The 17,598-nt window shown below is 38.3% G+C and overlaps 2 protein-coding genes across 2 annotated transcripts in view; one reads left to right on the top strand and one right to left on the bottom strand.

Moving 5' to 3' along the window:
• The window catches only part of LOC126467491 (uncharacterized), a 40,291-nt gene extending 36,030 nt beyond the window's left edge, over nt 1–4,261 (top strand). Inside the window, exon 6 of the mRNA XM_050096513.1 lies at nt 4,173–4,261. The gene's annotated coding sequence lies outside the window, so the exon portion shown is untranslated. The remainder of the gene's footprint in view (nt 1–4,172) is intronic.
• Nucleotides 4,262–9,613: 5,352 nt separating this feature from the next.
• LOC126469052 (G protein-coupled receptor kinase 1) overlaps nt 9,614–17,598 on the bottom strand; it is a 388,775-nt gene continuing 380,790 nt past the window's right edge. The window contains exon 16 of the mRNA XM_050096672.1: nt 9,614–16,822. Coding sequence (XP_049952629.1) covers nt 16,655–16,822 — 168 coding nt within the window. The 3' untranslated portion in view covers nt 9,614–16,654. The remainder of the gene's footprint in view (nt 16,823–17,598) is intronic.

Here is a 17,598-nt window from a genome sequence, read left to right on the forward strand (position 1 = left end):
CAGATACATCACATGATCACCCTGACAGAACCACAGGCACATAGACACAGGCAACAGAGCATGCACAATGTCGGCACTAGTACAGTGTATATCCACCTTTCGCAGCAATGCAGGCTGCTATTCTCCCATGAAGACGATCGTAGAGATGCTGGATGTAGTCCTGTGGAACGGCTTGCCATGCCATTTCCACCTGGCGCCTCAGTTGGACCAGCGTTCGTGCTGGACGTGCAGACCGCGTGAGACGACGCTTCATCCAGTCCCAAACATGCTCAATGGGGGACAGATCCGGAGATCTTGCTGGCCAGGGTAGTTGACTTACACCTTCTAGAGCACGTTGGGTGGCACGGGATACATGCGGACGTGCATTGTCCTGTTGGAACAGCAAGTTCCCTTGCCGGTCTAGGAATGGGAAAACGATGGGTTCGATGACGGTTTGGATGTACCATGCACTATTCAGTGTCCCCTCGATGATCACCAGTGGTGTACGGCCAGTGTAGGAGATCGCTCCCCACACCATGATGCCGGGTGTTGGCCCTGTGTGCCTCGGTCGTATGCAGTCCTGATTGTGGCGCTCACCTGCACGGCGCCAAACACGCATACGACCATCATTGGCACCAAGGCAGAAGCGACTCTCATCGCTGAAGACGACACGTCTCCATTCGTCCCTCCATTCATGCCTGTCGCGACACCACTGGAAGCGGGCTGCACGATGTTGGTGCATGAGCGGAAGACGGCCTAACGGTGTGCGGGACCGTAGCCCAGCTTCATGGAGACGGTTGCGAATGGTCCTCGCCGATATCCCAGGAGCAACAGTGTCCCTAATTTGCTGGGAAATGGTGGTGCGGTCCCCTACGGCACTGCGTAGGATCCTACGGTCTTGGCGTGCATCCGTGCATCGCTGCGGTCCGGTGCCAGGTCGACGGGCACGTGCACCTTGCACCGACCACTGGCGACAACATCGATGTACTGTGGAGACCTCACGCCCCACGTGTTGAGCAATTCGGCGGTACGTCCACCAGGCCTCCCGCATGCCCACTATACGCCCTCGCTCAAAGTCCGTCAACTGCACATACGGTTCACGTCCACGCTGTCGCGGCATGGTACCAGTGTTAAAGACTGCGATGGAGCTCCGTATGCCACGGCAAACTGGCTGACACTGACGGCGGCGGTGCACAAATGCTGCGCAGCTAGCGCCATTCGACGGCCAACACCGCGGTTCCTGGTGTGTCCGCTGTGCCGTGCGTGTGATCATTGCTTGTACAGCCCTCTCGCAGTGTCCGGAGCAAGTATGGTGGGTCTGACACACCGGTGTTAATGTGTTCTTTTTTCCATTTCCAGGAGTGTATTTTTGAGTCTCTTCTTCATATGTAGAGCTAGATGGCATGGATTGCTGTTGAGTGTTGGTTTTGTCTCTCTTTGCTATTATAATGCATTCACTGTGCCTCTTATAATAGCTCACCACATTCTTATTTTCTTATTCATTATTAGACCTTCTGCTGCATCATCCATACTTGATTTTGTGTTGATAACCTTGCACTCTGCTAATCAGGAATCCCGTTCTTCTTACTATCACACTTCACTAATTACTGCTATATGTAACTTCAACTTACCCACTTCTTTCTTGAAGTTCTCTGACCTACTTTCCCCATTCTGACTTGCAGAATGCCAGATCTTTTTTCTGTTGACAGCATCCTCTGCAGTAGTCCTCTGCTGGAAATCTGAACAGGGAACCATTTTACCTGTGATATATTTTACCCAAGGGGGATGCCTTCATTATTAAGCCATTAAATAGAGCTGCATGTCCTGTAAGATGTAGCAACTCTTGCTACCCCATTGCTTTTAACCATTCGCATTACAAACATAGCAAGCCATGGTGGCTAAATTTATAGAATAGAATAGAATAGAACAGATTCTTTATTTGCCTTTCAGTACGTTTTCCATACAATTGGCATCGTCAGTGTGTTCAATACTTTTTTTTTTTTTTAATTACAATGCCAGATAGTCAACCACGCAGATGTTGCCCATACAATTACTGAAAAGGCTGTTGCTCCCTTTCGGAGACCATGTATTACATAGGCCTCTCCACACATACCACTGTGATATACCTACAGTATGACTATGTATAGGATTGAGGCATCTAATCTAAAAAAAATCCATCCCATCTTGGCAAAGCCCATGGTTCATGAAGGAAATATCACAATGTTAATACTAATTTTTTGTTGAGTAGTATCTTTCCTTCTAAATATTATTGCCTTACAGTTGTGTCAAAGTGTGATAATGTAAATTGACAGATAGGAATCCATGGCCATAATATTTCCTCCCGATTAGGTGGCCAGTCAGTAATCAGTTTGTAGCGTAGCACATTTTTTGCATGTTGTACTGATATGTGTTCCATGTATTTGCAGAATTATAGCTCTTGTTTTACTTTAGGTAAACAAGTGCATTCTGCATTGAATATATGTGGATACAACTGACTGATCTCTTTGTACCTTCAGCATCTGTATGTAGATTTCAGAAGACATTACGTGCCTCATTCCAACAGTAGACAACATGTTCTAGCTGATTATGACTGCTACAAGAGAAAAGTGGTTCAGAGTTATTTCTTTTCTCATCTTCACTTTCCTTTCTTTTTCCATTTTAACAAAAATTACAGAACATATTTCCCCAGTATTCTGGAAAACTGAAATGGTCTGCAACATATGGATCACAGTGAAATCAAATACAGGTCATAACTGAATTATACATCTTGCTGAACAGAAAAACTGAGAAAAACATGTTGTATTATTAGGTTTTTTGGCAGATGATGAAGTTTAATGAAATAAACAAGGAGATACATAATTTCTGCTCTGAAAAATTCAGTTAAAGCTTGTTAACCAATGTACACTGATCAGCCAGAACATTATGACCACCAACATACAATCAATATAAACCTGTCCAGGTGATAGCAGCATCACCTGGCAGGGAATAACTGCTAGTCAGAAACATACATGGTGCATGTAGTATCAGTGAGCGTGCTGTCCATGTTTAGAAGAGGGAAGGCACGTGATTTATCTGAGTTTGACCAAGGACCGATTGTGATTTCACAAAGATTTGGCACAAGCATTTTGGAAATTGCACAGCTTGTCAGCTATTCGAAGAGTGCTGTAGTGACTGTCTTCAACACGTGGTGAAACCACGTCCAGATGTCGTAGGGTTGGCTGACCACCCCGTGTTACAGATGTCCTATGTTGTAGGCTGGGCAGACGGGTAAAACAGGACAAGCAGCAAACTGTGGCAGAACCAACTTCAGATTTTTAAGGCTGGGCAAAGTATAAGTGTGTCTGAACATACAGTGCACCGACCACTCCTAATGATGGGCCTCCACAGCTGGCGACCCATTCATGTGCCAATGATAACACCATGACATTGGTAACTATGACTGAAATGGGCACATGGCCATCATCACTGGGAACTGGCACAGTGACAGATCACTGCATGGTCTGATGAATCCTGATACCTTCTTCATCATGCTGATGTGAGGGCGCAAATCTGTTGTCTTCCACGGGAACGGCTCCTTGACACCTGTACAGCGGAACAGAGACAAGGTGGTGGCAGCTTCATGATGCTCTGGGGTACATTCATGTGGACATCCATGGGTCCAGTGGAGCTCATGCAAGGCACCATGACAGCCAAGGAGCAATGGACACTGATTGCAGACCATGTACAACCCTTCACGACGATCGTATTTCCTGATGGCAGTAGCATTTTTCAACAAGATGTGTCACAAGGCCAGGAATGTGATGGAGTTGTTCGAGGAACAAAGTGGCTAGTTCACATCATGTGCTGGCCCCACCGACTCACCAGATCTGAACCTGATGGAGCACATCTGGGATATGACTGAACGTGGCATCAGAGCTCATCACTCCCCTCCCCAGAATTTGCAGGAATTAGGTGTCTTATGTGTACAGATGTGGTGCCTACTCCCTCCAGTGACCTATCAAAGCCACAATGTGATGACGCATTGCTGCTGTTATCCATGTCAAAGGTGAAAGTACCAGCTATTAGGTAGGTGGTCATAATATTCTGGCTGATCAGTGTAAAATCAACCCAATACTCTTAGATGGTACTGCTCAATGTGAAGTAGTTTCGTGTTAAAGCTGCCACAGACATATATAATGAAATGTTCCAGGTAGTCAGCAACCTTTTTGTGCTCAATGGCTGGTGTTGCAAAGTACATTGGCAAGAGTAGTGGCAAGCTTCAGAAGAGTACTGAAGATCCTTGGACAGTTTCTAACAATGTAATGTAGTTTTAAACTATTGCAATTGCAACAATGTTGCTTGAGAAAAACTTTGTAATAAATACTATTATAGCTTGTTTTCTATAAAAATGTAATTTTATACATGTAGCATAATACTTCAACACTTGAAACTGGAGGTTCTATCTTTGAGCTGTTTCTTGATAAAAAAAAAAAATTGAAGACAACATAACAGATAATTCAGGTATACTAGGGAAGGAAAGTGTTGAACCCAGACTGAAACTAGACAAAAAAAGGGCTGATGAAACATTATTTTTCCTTTTCGCTCTTTTGGTGTGATTTATTGCAATAAACAGTTAGGAGGCCATTTTAATGGGAAAATCTATAGAAAATTTAAGGTTATTCCACTTATGAATGTATCTGACAGGTCCATACTAAAATCTGTTGTGAATAACTTAAGTCTTCAGGAATCAATGACAAATACTGTTTGTGATGCAAACAACTATCCTCACTGTAGTGAAATTATTGGATGAACATCCACAGGTGTGTTTGATACATGTATTGCAATTAAAAAAACACAGATCTAATACAAGTACAAAACAAAAAGCAAGTTCCACTCACTCGCCATGAGAGCATAATCTTCTGCATTCTCCTGTAGCTCCACATTTCAAAAGGTTCTATTCTACTCCTGTCTAAATTGCTTGTTGTCCATGTTTTACTTCCATACATGGCTACACTTCATACAAATACTTTCAGAAAAGATGTCCTAACACTTAATTCTATATTTTGGTGATAACAAATTTCTCTTCTTCAGAAACGCTTTTCTTGCCACTGCCAGTTTACATTTTATATCCTCTCTATTTTGGCCATCATCCTTAATTTTGCTGCCCAGATAACAAACCTCATCTACTACTTTAAGTGTCTCTTTTCTAACGTAATTCCCTCAGCATTGCCTGATTTAATTCAACTACATTGCATTATTCTTATTTAGCTATTGTTGATGTTCATCTTACATCCTCCTTTCAAGACAGTTTCCATTCTTTTCAACTCCTCTTCCAGGTCCTTTGCTGTCGGACAGAATTACAATGTCATTGGCAAACTTATAGTTTTTTATTTCTTCTCCCTGAACTTTAATTGCTACTCCAAATTTTTCTTTGGTTTCCTTTACTGCTTGCTCAATGTACAGATTGAATAACAACAGCAATACGCTACAGCCCTGCTTTGCTTTCATGCCTTTCAGCTCCAATAACTATTAGTTGGTTTCTGTATAAGTTGTGAATAGCCTTTCACTCCCTGTATTTTACCCTTGCTAATTTCAGTATTTCAAAGAGAAAATTCCAGGCAATATTTTCAATAGCTTTCTCTGTCTACAAATGCTATAAGGATAGGTTTGCCTTCCCTTAACCTATTTTCTAAGATAAAAAAGGCATAGTATTGCCTACATATTTCTGCATTTCTCTGGAATCCAAGCTGATCTTCCCTGAGGTTGGCTTCTACCAGTTTTTCCATTCTCTTGTGAAGAAGTCATCTTAGTAGTTTGCTACCATGATTTAATAAACTGATAGTTTAGTAATATTTGTACCTTAGCACCTACTCTTTCTAGCATTGGAATTACTACATTTTTCTTGAAGTCTGAGGGTATTTCACCTGTCTCATACTTCTTGCACACCAGTTAACTAGTATGATATACGAAATCTTTTTAGATTACCATGTTCAATCAGTAGCAAAGATGATGTCCTCAGTAAGTGATTACACCTTCCAAAATGGTAATTCCACAACTCGGATGGCTAGGAAAGTCGTCTGTGAATCTGCATGATGGTTGTGCCTGTTTTTGGATCCATTATGTTGAGTTGGAAGATCAGTTGACAGGAATGGAAAGAGTTTATAACATAAAATTAAATAAAAGTAAACCATGAGTAATAGTGTGTCATCAAATTAAGTCAGGTGTGCTGAACGATTTATATCAGAAAATGAGTCACTGCAAGTGCTGGATTAGTATTGTATTCAGACTTCAAAATTCTGCTGGTAGCAGAAATCAGGAGAATTGTAAAATGTAGATACAGAATGGGAAGGAAAGCATTTCTGAAAATGAGAAATATGTTAGGACGTATTTTCTGAAAGTATTTGCTTGGAGTGTTGCATTATAAAAAAGTGAAACATGGTCAATAAACAGCATGGGCAAAAAAAGACTTGAAACATCTGCAGTGTGATGTAACTTAATCAAATATAGGAGAAAAGATATCTATGGCCTAACTTGTCTAAAAAGAATAGTATGAAATGGATAGGTTGCTACTCACCATATAGTGGAGATGAAGAGTCGGAGACTGCTAAACAAGTGAGCTCTCAGCCAAAAGGCCTTTTTCTACAGGACACACGCACACGCATATTCACACAAGCACAACTCTCAAACACATGACCACTGTCACTGGTCGACGAGTGGCCTCCAAGACCAGACTGTGAGCAACTGCTCATGATGACCTGGGTTGTGGGAGAAAGGAGGAGGCTGGGGTGGAAAGGAGAAGGGATAGCAGGGTAGAGGTGGCAGATGGTAAAATGCTACTTGTGGGAGCATACAGGTATGTGGTCCAGGCATGATAGGGCAGCTAGGTGCAGTTGGAAGGTTAGACGGGGGACAGGAGGGTGCGGAAAAGAAGTGAAGTAAAGAGACTTTATGTGCGTTGGTAGAATAGAAGGGTGTATAGTACTGGAGTGGGTGCTGGGAAGGGGATAGGTGGGTAAAGGACAATGACTAGTGAAGGTTGAGGTCGGGGGGGGGGGGGGGGTTTATGGGAATGTAGGATATATTGCAGGGAGAGTTCCCACCTGTGCAGTTCAAGAAAGCTGGTGTTGGTAGGGAGGACCAAGATGATGCAGTCTGTGAAGCAGTATGTGAAGTGAGCAGCATGCTCAATAACTGGGTTGTCCAGCTGTCTCTTGGCCACAGTTTGTTGGTGGTCATTCATGTGGACAGAAAGCTTGTTGGTTGTCTTGCCACATAGAATGCAGCACAGCTGTTGCAGCTTAGCATGTAGATTGCATGACTGCTTTCACAGGCAGCCCTGCCTTTGATGGGATAGGTGATGCTTTCGACCAGACTGGAGTAGGTGATGGTGGGAGGATGTATGAGACAGGTCTTACATCTAGGTCTATTACAGGGATATGAGCCATGAGGCAAGAGGTTAGGAGCAAGGGTGTAGTAGGGATGGATGTGAATATTGTGTACATTCAGTAGATGGTGGAAAGGATAGTTAGTAGAATATACATTTCAGGGCATGATGAGAGGTAGTTGAAATCCTGGTGGAGAATGTGATTCACATTCTGAATTGCGTAAGTGGGAACTCTGCCTGCAATGCCCTACATTCCCATAACCCCCTTGGTCTCAGCCTTCATTAGTCACTGTCCTTCACACTCCTATCCCCTTCCCTGCTCCCACTCCAGCACTACACAGCCTTCTATTCTACCATCACACCCACGTTCTCTTCTCTCTTTTTCCACACCTTTTACCCCCTCCATCCCCATCTGACCGAACTGCAACTAACTACCATACCCTGTTTGGACCACATCCCTGTATGCTCCCAAAAACATCACATTACCGCCTGCCACCCCCGCCCTGATATCCCTTCCACTTCCCGCTCCAGCCTCCTCCTTTCTCCCACCACCCAGACTGCTTCTCCCATCAATCATGTGCAGTTGCTGGGTTGCTCACAGTCTGGCCTCAGTGGCCAGAAACAGTGATTGGTGTGTGTGTGTGTGTGTGTGTGTGTGTGTGTGTGTGTGTGTGTGTGTGTGTGTGTGTGTTTTTTCTGGCTTCTTTAGAAGAAGGCCTCTTGGCCAATTGCTCACTTTTTTTTTTTTTAATTTGGGGTGGGTTCTTATGGAACCAAACTGCCAAAGTCATTGGTCCCTAGGCTTACACACTACTTAATCTAACTTACGCTAAGGACGACACACACACCCATGCCCGAGGGAGGACTCGAACCTCCGATGGTAGGGGGAGCCACGTGAACCGTGGCAAGACGTGGCTACCCCACACGGCGCTCATTTGTTTAGCAGCCTTTTTGTTGTACCTGTCTGTGACTCAGCATCTCCACTATATGGCGAGTATCAGTCTAACCCCTTCACAACATTGTTATTATTCCATCCTAGACTTTCCACTGTTTAATTTTGTTTAAAAAGAAGGGATGTATTCATAGGATACATCCTATAGCATCATGGAATATTTAATTTGGTGATGGATGGATGTCTAATAATTGTATAGGGATACCAGGGCTTGACCACAGTACAAAGAGTTCATCTCAAGTATTGTGCAGTACTTATGCAGGTATGGAATGACTTTCACAAGCTGGACTACTGTGGACAGGTGGATCAATTCAATTGTGGCTCCACACCCTAATAGGTGTCTACAGCTTGTGGTCAAGAGGTTAACACTGCCACCTCTACATTTAAGAGTCTCAGGTTTGATTCCTGGCTGGCTCAGAGATTTCTTTTGCTCACGTACTCAGTGTTTGTGTTGTCCTAATCATTCATCACATAGATGTGCAAGTGACATCAAACAGAAAGACTTGAACTGAGGGCCCGAACAACTCCAGATGGGGGTCTCCTGGTCAATAATGTCATACGTAATGTCATATGATCATTATATTTTTACCAAAAAGGGTGAATGTTCATCATGTTTCACTTGTACATTTAATGGCAATGTTTCACAGCACCACCATCTAACTTATGAGTGGACAAAGGAAGGCATATATGTACTGTAATCAGCATTTTGCTAAATTGTTTGGTGAAAGGGAAACACAAGCAGTTCTCACCCATTGACCCATCTAAGCACATCTCAAATATTGATACAGACCTCTTCTTCTCTTCCAGAAGAATATAGTGAAGGAATTATCTAACCCAGACCCCATGTTTCAAAATACAAACTTACTGTTATATCTGTCCCTCCCATCCAGTCTACATAATATCTTCACTGCCAATGCTGTTGCACCATTGACTAGATGCCCAACTGAAACAGCACTTGTCACAGCTGTGAGGCTATGAATCACGTCTTTCACTTTACTGTATCCTTCCCCGTAAGGACTTCAGCCTTCTGAGATATGCAGTAGAGTCTCTGAGCTATTTAACTTATCATACATGCACAACTCACTGAATACTTTGCAGGCAAAAATGATCAAATTTGGAACATCTGGTGTTGTTTACCATGTGACTGCAAAACACTTTCATTCCAATTAAATTCAAATTTGAATTGTTAAACAACACACATTACAAGGCCAAACTGTGTTTGTTGTTCTGCACACTTTTATGTATTATGAAAGCCTCAGCACAATGTGGCACCACAAAGAGAAAAATAGGGCAAGCCTCTCAATGAGTGTAACAGAATGAAAGCGTTACATCCAGAACTATTAACATCAAATTGTACATCGAAAATTTACAATACACTTAGGTATACCCAACGTGTTTCCTTACAAATTTTACATAGCACCACTGACATCAGTGTTCAAACTTGAATAGAAAAAGAGATATGTACTTATACAAATACACTGTGGGCGTTTACAAAGTTATTTGTATAATCTGAAACTGCACAATATGCCAAAAATAAAATCACTACATTTTATTGCTCAGAAAGATATGTACACCAGCAGAAATAATGTCCAAGAACATTAGCAAAAGCTGTAAAAGTTTGTAAACTTTTCCCATTTATCCTTCTCCGTTTCAATTGCACAAATAAGGAATATTCTGCAAATTAATAAATATAATTTCTCATAGAAGGGCCTCCACAAAAGTGAATAAGATGTTCATGTGCAACTGAAGTGAATCAACCTTTTATTACAAACAAGCTGTTTAAAGAAAACTAGTGTTCAAATATTTCAGAACAATTTTTGTTGTAACGCATTTCCTTCTATACCATGAACATCTTCATGTACTCCTTTTTATGAAGTTCAAAGTAAAACAGTATGCACTTAATTTAATGTACTTGCAAAACACTCACACACACACACACACACACACACACACACACACACACACAAATGTCCACTGGCATATAACATGACAATTCCTTAACTTTCAGTTGCTACAAAAAAGGTGTGGTAAATAGCACTAAGAGCTTCGACAATAATATTTGAAGCCCATGTTACGATAGTTTCCACTACAATTAACCTTTCTGAACTGTCATAACAACAGGAAATGCACAGCCATTCAAGATTAGCTACTGAACCACAGATAATTATCAAAACATTATTATATAAAAAAAGATTCATTAGAAAAGTAATAAATACAAATGTCACAGTTTCTGCTTTGAAGGCATGTAGGCAAGCATGGCAGAAATAAACAGATTACAATACATGGATAGCAGTCTTTATAATAAATTATACATTCTAAAATAGAAAACGAGTATTCATGACAAGTTGGTGAACCTCTCCTGAATTGTATTTTTGCAATCACAGTCAGTAAAATTGTCTGACATAAAGTGGCATTTAACAATGACAAATAATACAAAATAACTCGATGAAAAATTGCAAATAATGACTTAGTTACCCATAGTACAAAAGGATCAATAGGAATATTGTATGTCTATAAGTTTGTGACATTCTTGTAACGAACTGGTTTAACTTTAAAACATATAAAGATTGAGAAAATGAACTACTGAATTAATGAAAGTAAATAAGGGTAGAAAATAAAGTTTTTAAGATAGGATAGTAGTAAATTAATTGGTAACCTCCATGAGTTCCTGTTCAGTGATCTAAAATAATTTATGATTTAAAATAATTTAAATGAGAGCCGATCTTGAGTAAACATGTTGACATACGCACATAGATAACCCTGTCACATTACTTGTCATTAAAAAACTTGTAAAAATTCTGGTTTATTGCTGTTTGGTATTGGACTCAACACAAATAAATTACATCACTTATCTGTTACATTTTTAACAGAGAAATACTTTCCCTCTGCTAAATAAATACAAATATAATATATTCTCTAATCTAGGATGGTGTCTGAAGTAAGCTTTCACGTAGAACAAATTTTCTGTTATTTTACAAAAATATTCTTATTTTTAAATGATATTTTTCTTGTTGCACTTGAAGCACTTAATCAGATACAAAATTTATCCAAATCATTTTAAATGGAATGTTACAATGAATTTAGATTATGTCTGAAAGATGATAAAATGCTGCTCTGTGTTTCCCTCAGTGAGTCACAGCATAGTCACCAAACTACATTTTTGTAGTCAATAGTTAATGACATGTAATTATAGTTTTGTTACTACCTCTGTCCACTACTTCAATAGAACCACGAAAATTGGTGTGTTGTGACACTGTCATTCGCATCTCACAGTTCTCTGCAAATGACTGGTGACAAAATTAAGTTGTGTACATTATTGTAAATAACATTTGTTTTCTTCACTCTTCATGGATTCTGTACAAAAGCAGAGATGAAATGTATCTACAGACTGTTACTGAAATTAACACATTCTACAAAGGAAAAGAGAACACATTAAACACCTCAGAATTTTTTCACAAAGACTGCACACACTACATATGGAATCTGAATATCAATATTTCATGCTTTCTACAACTTGCTTTTGCTGAATGTATTATTTATCATCTCTATCTCTCACAAGACTTCAGCTGACAAGCAAGTAACTTAAAAGGTATCAAAATGTGCTATGAATAAATATAAGTGGCCCATAATTACTCACAAAAAATTCTTTTACATGACTGGATATACATAATTAATAAGAAAAATTAAAAATTGCATAATTAATGAAACTACGTAGATCAGTTTTATGACTTTAACTTTTTAATACCTTTCAACTAGTACAGAACTCACATTCTCCATATCATTGATTGCAAAGGTTTGCAACCCATCCTAACAAGCTCTTTCCAGATATGGAAACATGAGAAACACCAATATATCAAAATGGAAATAATTTCACAGCAAAATCCACAAATCTGGAAAGGCGACTGTAATTCATTAATAATGTGAGTTCTAACAATCAAGTGGACAACACTACTTCATTCCGTTAGGGTACAAGTTATGTACATTCAACATCATCTTAGAACTATTGAACAATGACAAATTTTTCCTGTTTATCAGAAGTACTTAATGTGCACTTCACCATACTGACCAACTGATATACTAATGTAGCACGAGTTTTGTATTCAGTAAATGTACAAAATAAATAATGGTCACAATAATCTTACTACATCTTATTAAATAAGTTGTTTGGAATATACATTGGTCAGTAATGAGACTCAAACAAGATATGAGGAATGGTCTTGAGATGTTCACAGCAGAAGTTTGTTTTATTAGCATTAATACTAATCATGTCAAGTGACAAATAATTTCTTAGCTCCTCTCAGGATGGTACTTTGAGTAATAATCTGTTTAAATAATATACGACTGAATGTGTAAGATCAGTTCACAAAAATATTATTGTCAATAAACTAAAATGTTTTGACTCTCAGTAATTAAACTTGTTTGCATACTCCCTAGAAAGATATAGAAATCTGACAATGTTACCATGCACTTTTCTGTCCCAAGGATTCAAATCCAGGTGAAACAAAACACAGAGATAGGAAATGGAATTGGCTTTCACTTACAGGCAATACACGGTGCTACTGATTTAAAAATTATGACCAGAATATCAGTTCTTAAAAGATGTCTTCATCTTGTATGTAGCTCTATACAATTACAGTGAAAATAGTATAAGATTTTACAATTACAATTTTTAAATGATGACCACCTTAACAGTAGTTGTGAGGAGGACTGATTACCACTCATCTACATTTCTGTTTATTCTATGTACTATCACAATCACATGCTCTTTCAGCTCTATAGAGTTAGCAAGTTGGAAAGAAAGGATAAGCATATACCTAACTAGTGTGTCAGCTTGATTGCCTGCAGTGACAGCTAAAATGTGAGTTGTAACTCGTTTCTGTTCACAATTTAAAAGTTCAAAACCATTTCTTAGTATTATCCCTTGTAATGTCAATATTTTTGCCAAAGTATTTGTATGCAAAGGAAAAGATTCTCTCTTTTGAAAAACACACTCCATCAACTGAAACTGCTTTGTAAAAATATGGTGGAAATGCACAGAAGCTCATTCATATGAATTTTCAATAAAGTTTTACATAAGTTAATCTTAGCATTAAAAAGTAAAAGTTGATCATAGAAAACTTAAAAAAATACTCAGTGCAAGATAGGTGAAATATTGGGAAAGATCTTCATTTTTTTGGTTCCAAGGATTCAGGAAACAATGACAGACACACAATATGAAAATTTTCATAATTAGAATCACTGCGTAAAGTGAGACGGAAGTAATTTTGAAATACGTGTAACACAACGTAATATAGTTATAGTAGTAAACTGCAAAACAGGAACTGATAACAGAAATGTTAAATGTTAAATAAGTTTAAAATGAAAAGAAAGCAAATAGCTACACATGGAGCCATCAGCGATTTCTTGAAGTGAAACTATACACAGGAAATGAAAGTGAATAAAGGTGCAACAATGAACAATTAATTATCTTGCATGCCACTAGCCGAGCGCTACTATAAAAAGAAAAAACTCTCTGCTGTCTTGACACAGTCTCATCAGTTTCAACTGGTGAGGGAAGTCAGCTTAACATGCGGTTCGGCTGTAGGAGTAAAACAAATTACAGTTGGTCTGCTTAAAATGACAAGAACTAGATAAACACTACAAAAGAGCATATTTATTAGTCACTAAAACTTTAACAACTGGAACTATACCAAAAGAAAAAGAAAAATATAACTACTAGTAATCTCAATTTTTCAGATCAATGGTTCCTTTAGTATGAGAAAAAGGCCATGCTGGGAATGTAAGGAAAAGGTGTGGAAGTACTGCGCTCAGGGAAAATTCCATGGGACAGCAAGAGAGTTCTTTCTCACTGCTTATATTTATCTTTGTCTCCCTCCTGAACAATTTTTAGTAAGACCCAACTCCTCGTTATAGCTCATCTCCCTATGCATAAAATTTCAACGCTGATTTTCTCACATACAAAAAGCTGCTAAACAGGTACTTAGGAAGACCCCTCAACAATATACCCAAGACTCACCAAAATCCGTAATTAACAGCTCAGATGACCTCCTTGTGAGTATGAATCCTTTAGTTTCAAAGATCTATACAGAGACAAATGGGGAAAAGTGGTGAAAAATCAAACAGCTCTGGACCTCTGTATTTCATGTGCTCTAGTAGAAGGAATTCAATATACCACTGCAAGTTACATTCATTAACATTTCAAAACATATCTATGTTCAAGAGATGGGATACTTTAAGTGAATCACAAAGACAATTCTGTCATTCTTATTTCAGTGTGTAATTTGTCACTGGACAGGTCTTGTCTTTGTTGTATCTTTTTTCTAGTATCTTACACTGTTTGTCACATTTGAGGCCATTTGCAGCTTTTTTTACTATTAAGTATAAAAAAATCACAATTGATACATATTAGGCCACAGAACATTAATTACTGTGCATTGCAAATGTCAAAAAATTCTATCCAACAGACATCTGAAAGCAATTCTAGGAGATTGGAGTTTGCAATGTTTGCACACAGCTCATTTCAGTTATTTTAGAACAGGTTTGTGGTAGTAATGTACAACATTTGGAACTTCCACTGTGCTGGAGTTGCAGTAACAATGCTTTGTTGGGTACATGTTATATTAACATCTTTGAGGGAACAACTGAAGAATGGGATTTATCTGTGACTCACAAGATGAAAGACTTGAAGAACTTATTTTTAATAAAATTGAAACCAAGAAAGTTCTTGTGGTAACATTTTTAATGTTCTGAATTGTCTTTTCTTATCCATTTTGTGCACTGAGTACAATTTCAGCCAGAGAACAGGTCACCATTTCTTATTAACAGGAAATGACTCTTTTTATAAATAAGTTAACAGATCACACTACACGTGTTTGCTGTTTTGACTGGAGCATTAATTAGCCTAAATTAAGTGAAGATATGATTGAACTACCAAATCTTCCAGAAGCACTTCATTTCTGAGTGGTTTTAATAACTGCTACTGTTTCAGTGAAAACTGATAAAAATGAAAATGTATTTCAGGATTTATAGCTCACACTGGACAATTACTAATGTTATTACATGTATAATTCTGTTGCATACAGTATCTTCAAATGTGTAATCCAGTCAAACCCTGAGTTCTTAAATGCAAGAATTACTGAACTGTGAAACATGTATTGTGAACATAAATTGATTATCATTAAGAATCTTACTGTGGTATATCCATTCTCAGTAGTTACTTGCCATGAAATTTAACAGCAGGAATCATTACAAAACTTCAAGAACTAAGTTAATATAAAAGTTAACCAAAATAAAATGCAATTTTTTTATATCGTGAAATAGTGGTCACAGTTTACTCTGAGCAATGTTTTACATCTTCAGCATGTAAAATGAGAAATTACAAACTGTAACTCAGGAACAACCATGTACAACTTAACTTGGACTGTGTTAAGAGAGGAGTTCAGTGAGCAGCATTTTATGTAGTTGTTTGGGAAAAAAAAAGATTCACAAGTCTAGAAGTAATAACACCGTAACTGAAATATGGATAATATTCCACACTGCATGTCTTAAAAGTTTGCTAATAGTCTGTCACATAATATGTTGTTTCAAAATAAATAATGATGTGTAACAAAACATATTTTAAAGTACTTATGAGAAGACATTTTGCACTGTTGTGTGAAAATACTGTTTGTTTCTTATTATATGTACAGTATCTAAATGTCTCATACATAAAATACCAGCATTAACATAAATACTGGCAAATTAATTTCCAACAATCAATACATGTTCTCAGGGAAGGAAAAGGCAAAATTAAAATAAAAAAGTATCTACACTTGAACACACAAGGAAACATGCTCTCACACACACTTCACAGTGGTCTCTCGATCCACTACAGGGGATGATAAGTCTCTGCTTCTTGGTATTTCAATGTCTTCTAAACACTCATACCACTGAAATTCACAGAACTTCATCTAAAAATGAATGACCACACACAGATGTGAAGGAATAATGTCCTGCATTTTACGTTATGATGACTGGTTGCATAAAATTATATTAATTTTGCTGGCTATCGTAGTTGTCATCTAACACTCTGACAGTACTATTCCTCTGATTATCTTTCACTTAAATAAAAAAAAACTTTCATACACATTTATTTACAAGAGGCCTACTCGTCTATCACATATCCGTAATAGGATAAGGGAAGGTTTGGCATTTAAATATAGCAAAAAATTAAGAGGTTTTTGTACAAATACCATCAAGTTACTCCTTGCCTGCAATCTTGGTGTATGTCACTGAGTTACCATGACCTAATTATAGCCAAACAATGCACTTTCTGGCAAGATGAGACGACTGAATAAAAAACACTATCCGAAGATTTCTCCTCAATTTCCATTGGTGTTTCTTGTTGCTATGAAGGGATTTTTGTTGTTTGCATCCCTTTCTGTTCCATATATTTTCCCTGCTTTCTTTGCCATGCTGCCAAGCAGCTCCAGAGAACATTTATGCGCTGACCTCAGTGACAAGGCCCACTCCTTTAATCCAATTTCATCCTGATGAAAAATAACAAAAATTAACAGGTACAATGAATTTTTCATCCTGCATAGCTTGTATCTCTAAACACATGACAAAAATATCCAAAAATAAACCTGTATAAGTTTTTATATTGAGCTACAAATAAAATTAGCAGAGGAAAGGAACTATAAAAAGTATGCTAATACAATATGACACTTCCTCTCATCCTTACAACGAAGATACATTCACCAAACATTACAAATTTGAGTGCAGTGGCACAGTGGTAAGAACTAAGAGACACATTTCAGGTAATGACAGTTCATATCCATCTTTGGTCATCCAGAATAAGGTTTTCCATGGTTTCCTTAAATTGTACATACTGGGACAGTTCCTTTTAAAAGGACAGGCTGATTTCTTTCCCCAGTCCAAGCTTTTGTCCTGCCATTAATAATCTTGTCATGAGTGGGACATTAAATCCTTATCTTCCTATCCATGCAACATTTAGAAAATACTGTGGAGAAGCAGGCACATATGTAGGAACCTATATCAGTCCAACATTCTGAATTGTTCAGAAGCAAGCAACAAAATCTGATAAAATGAACCACTTTCTTAACCTAAAGAACAATATTCTGCAAGCTTCACTGAGTTAAAGGACTACAAAATAATGCATTCAATGAATTACAAAAATGTCCCAGGCCATGTGATAATAATATGCAATTGTAAATATTATACAGGAAACAAATTAATCTTAATCTTCTCACATTTCCAATAGTATTCTTAATTCTTTCCATAGTTCATTTCAGCCTCAGATTTA

The sequence above is a fragment of the Schistocerca serialis genome, chromosome 1 (assembly GCF_023864345.2).
Source record: "Schistocerca serialis cubense isolate TAMUIC-IGC-003099 chromosome 1, iqSchSeri2.2, whole genome shotgun sequence".
In the NCBI taxonomy this organism is placed as follows: Eukaryota; Metazoa; Arthropoda; class Insecta; order Orthoptera; family Acrididae; genus Schistocerca; species Schistocerca serialis.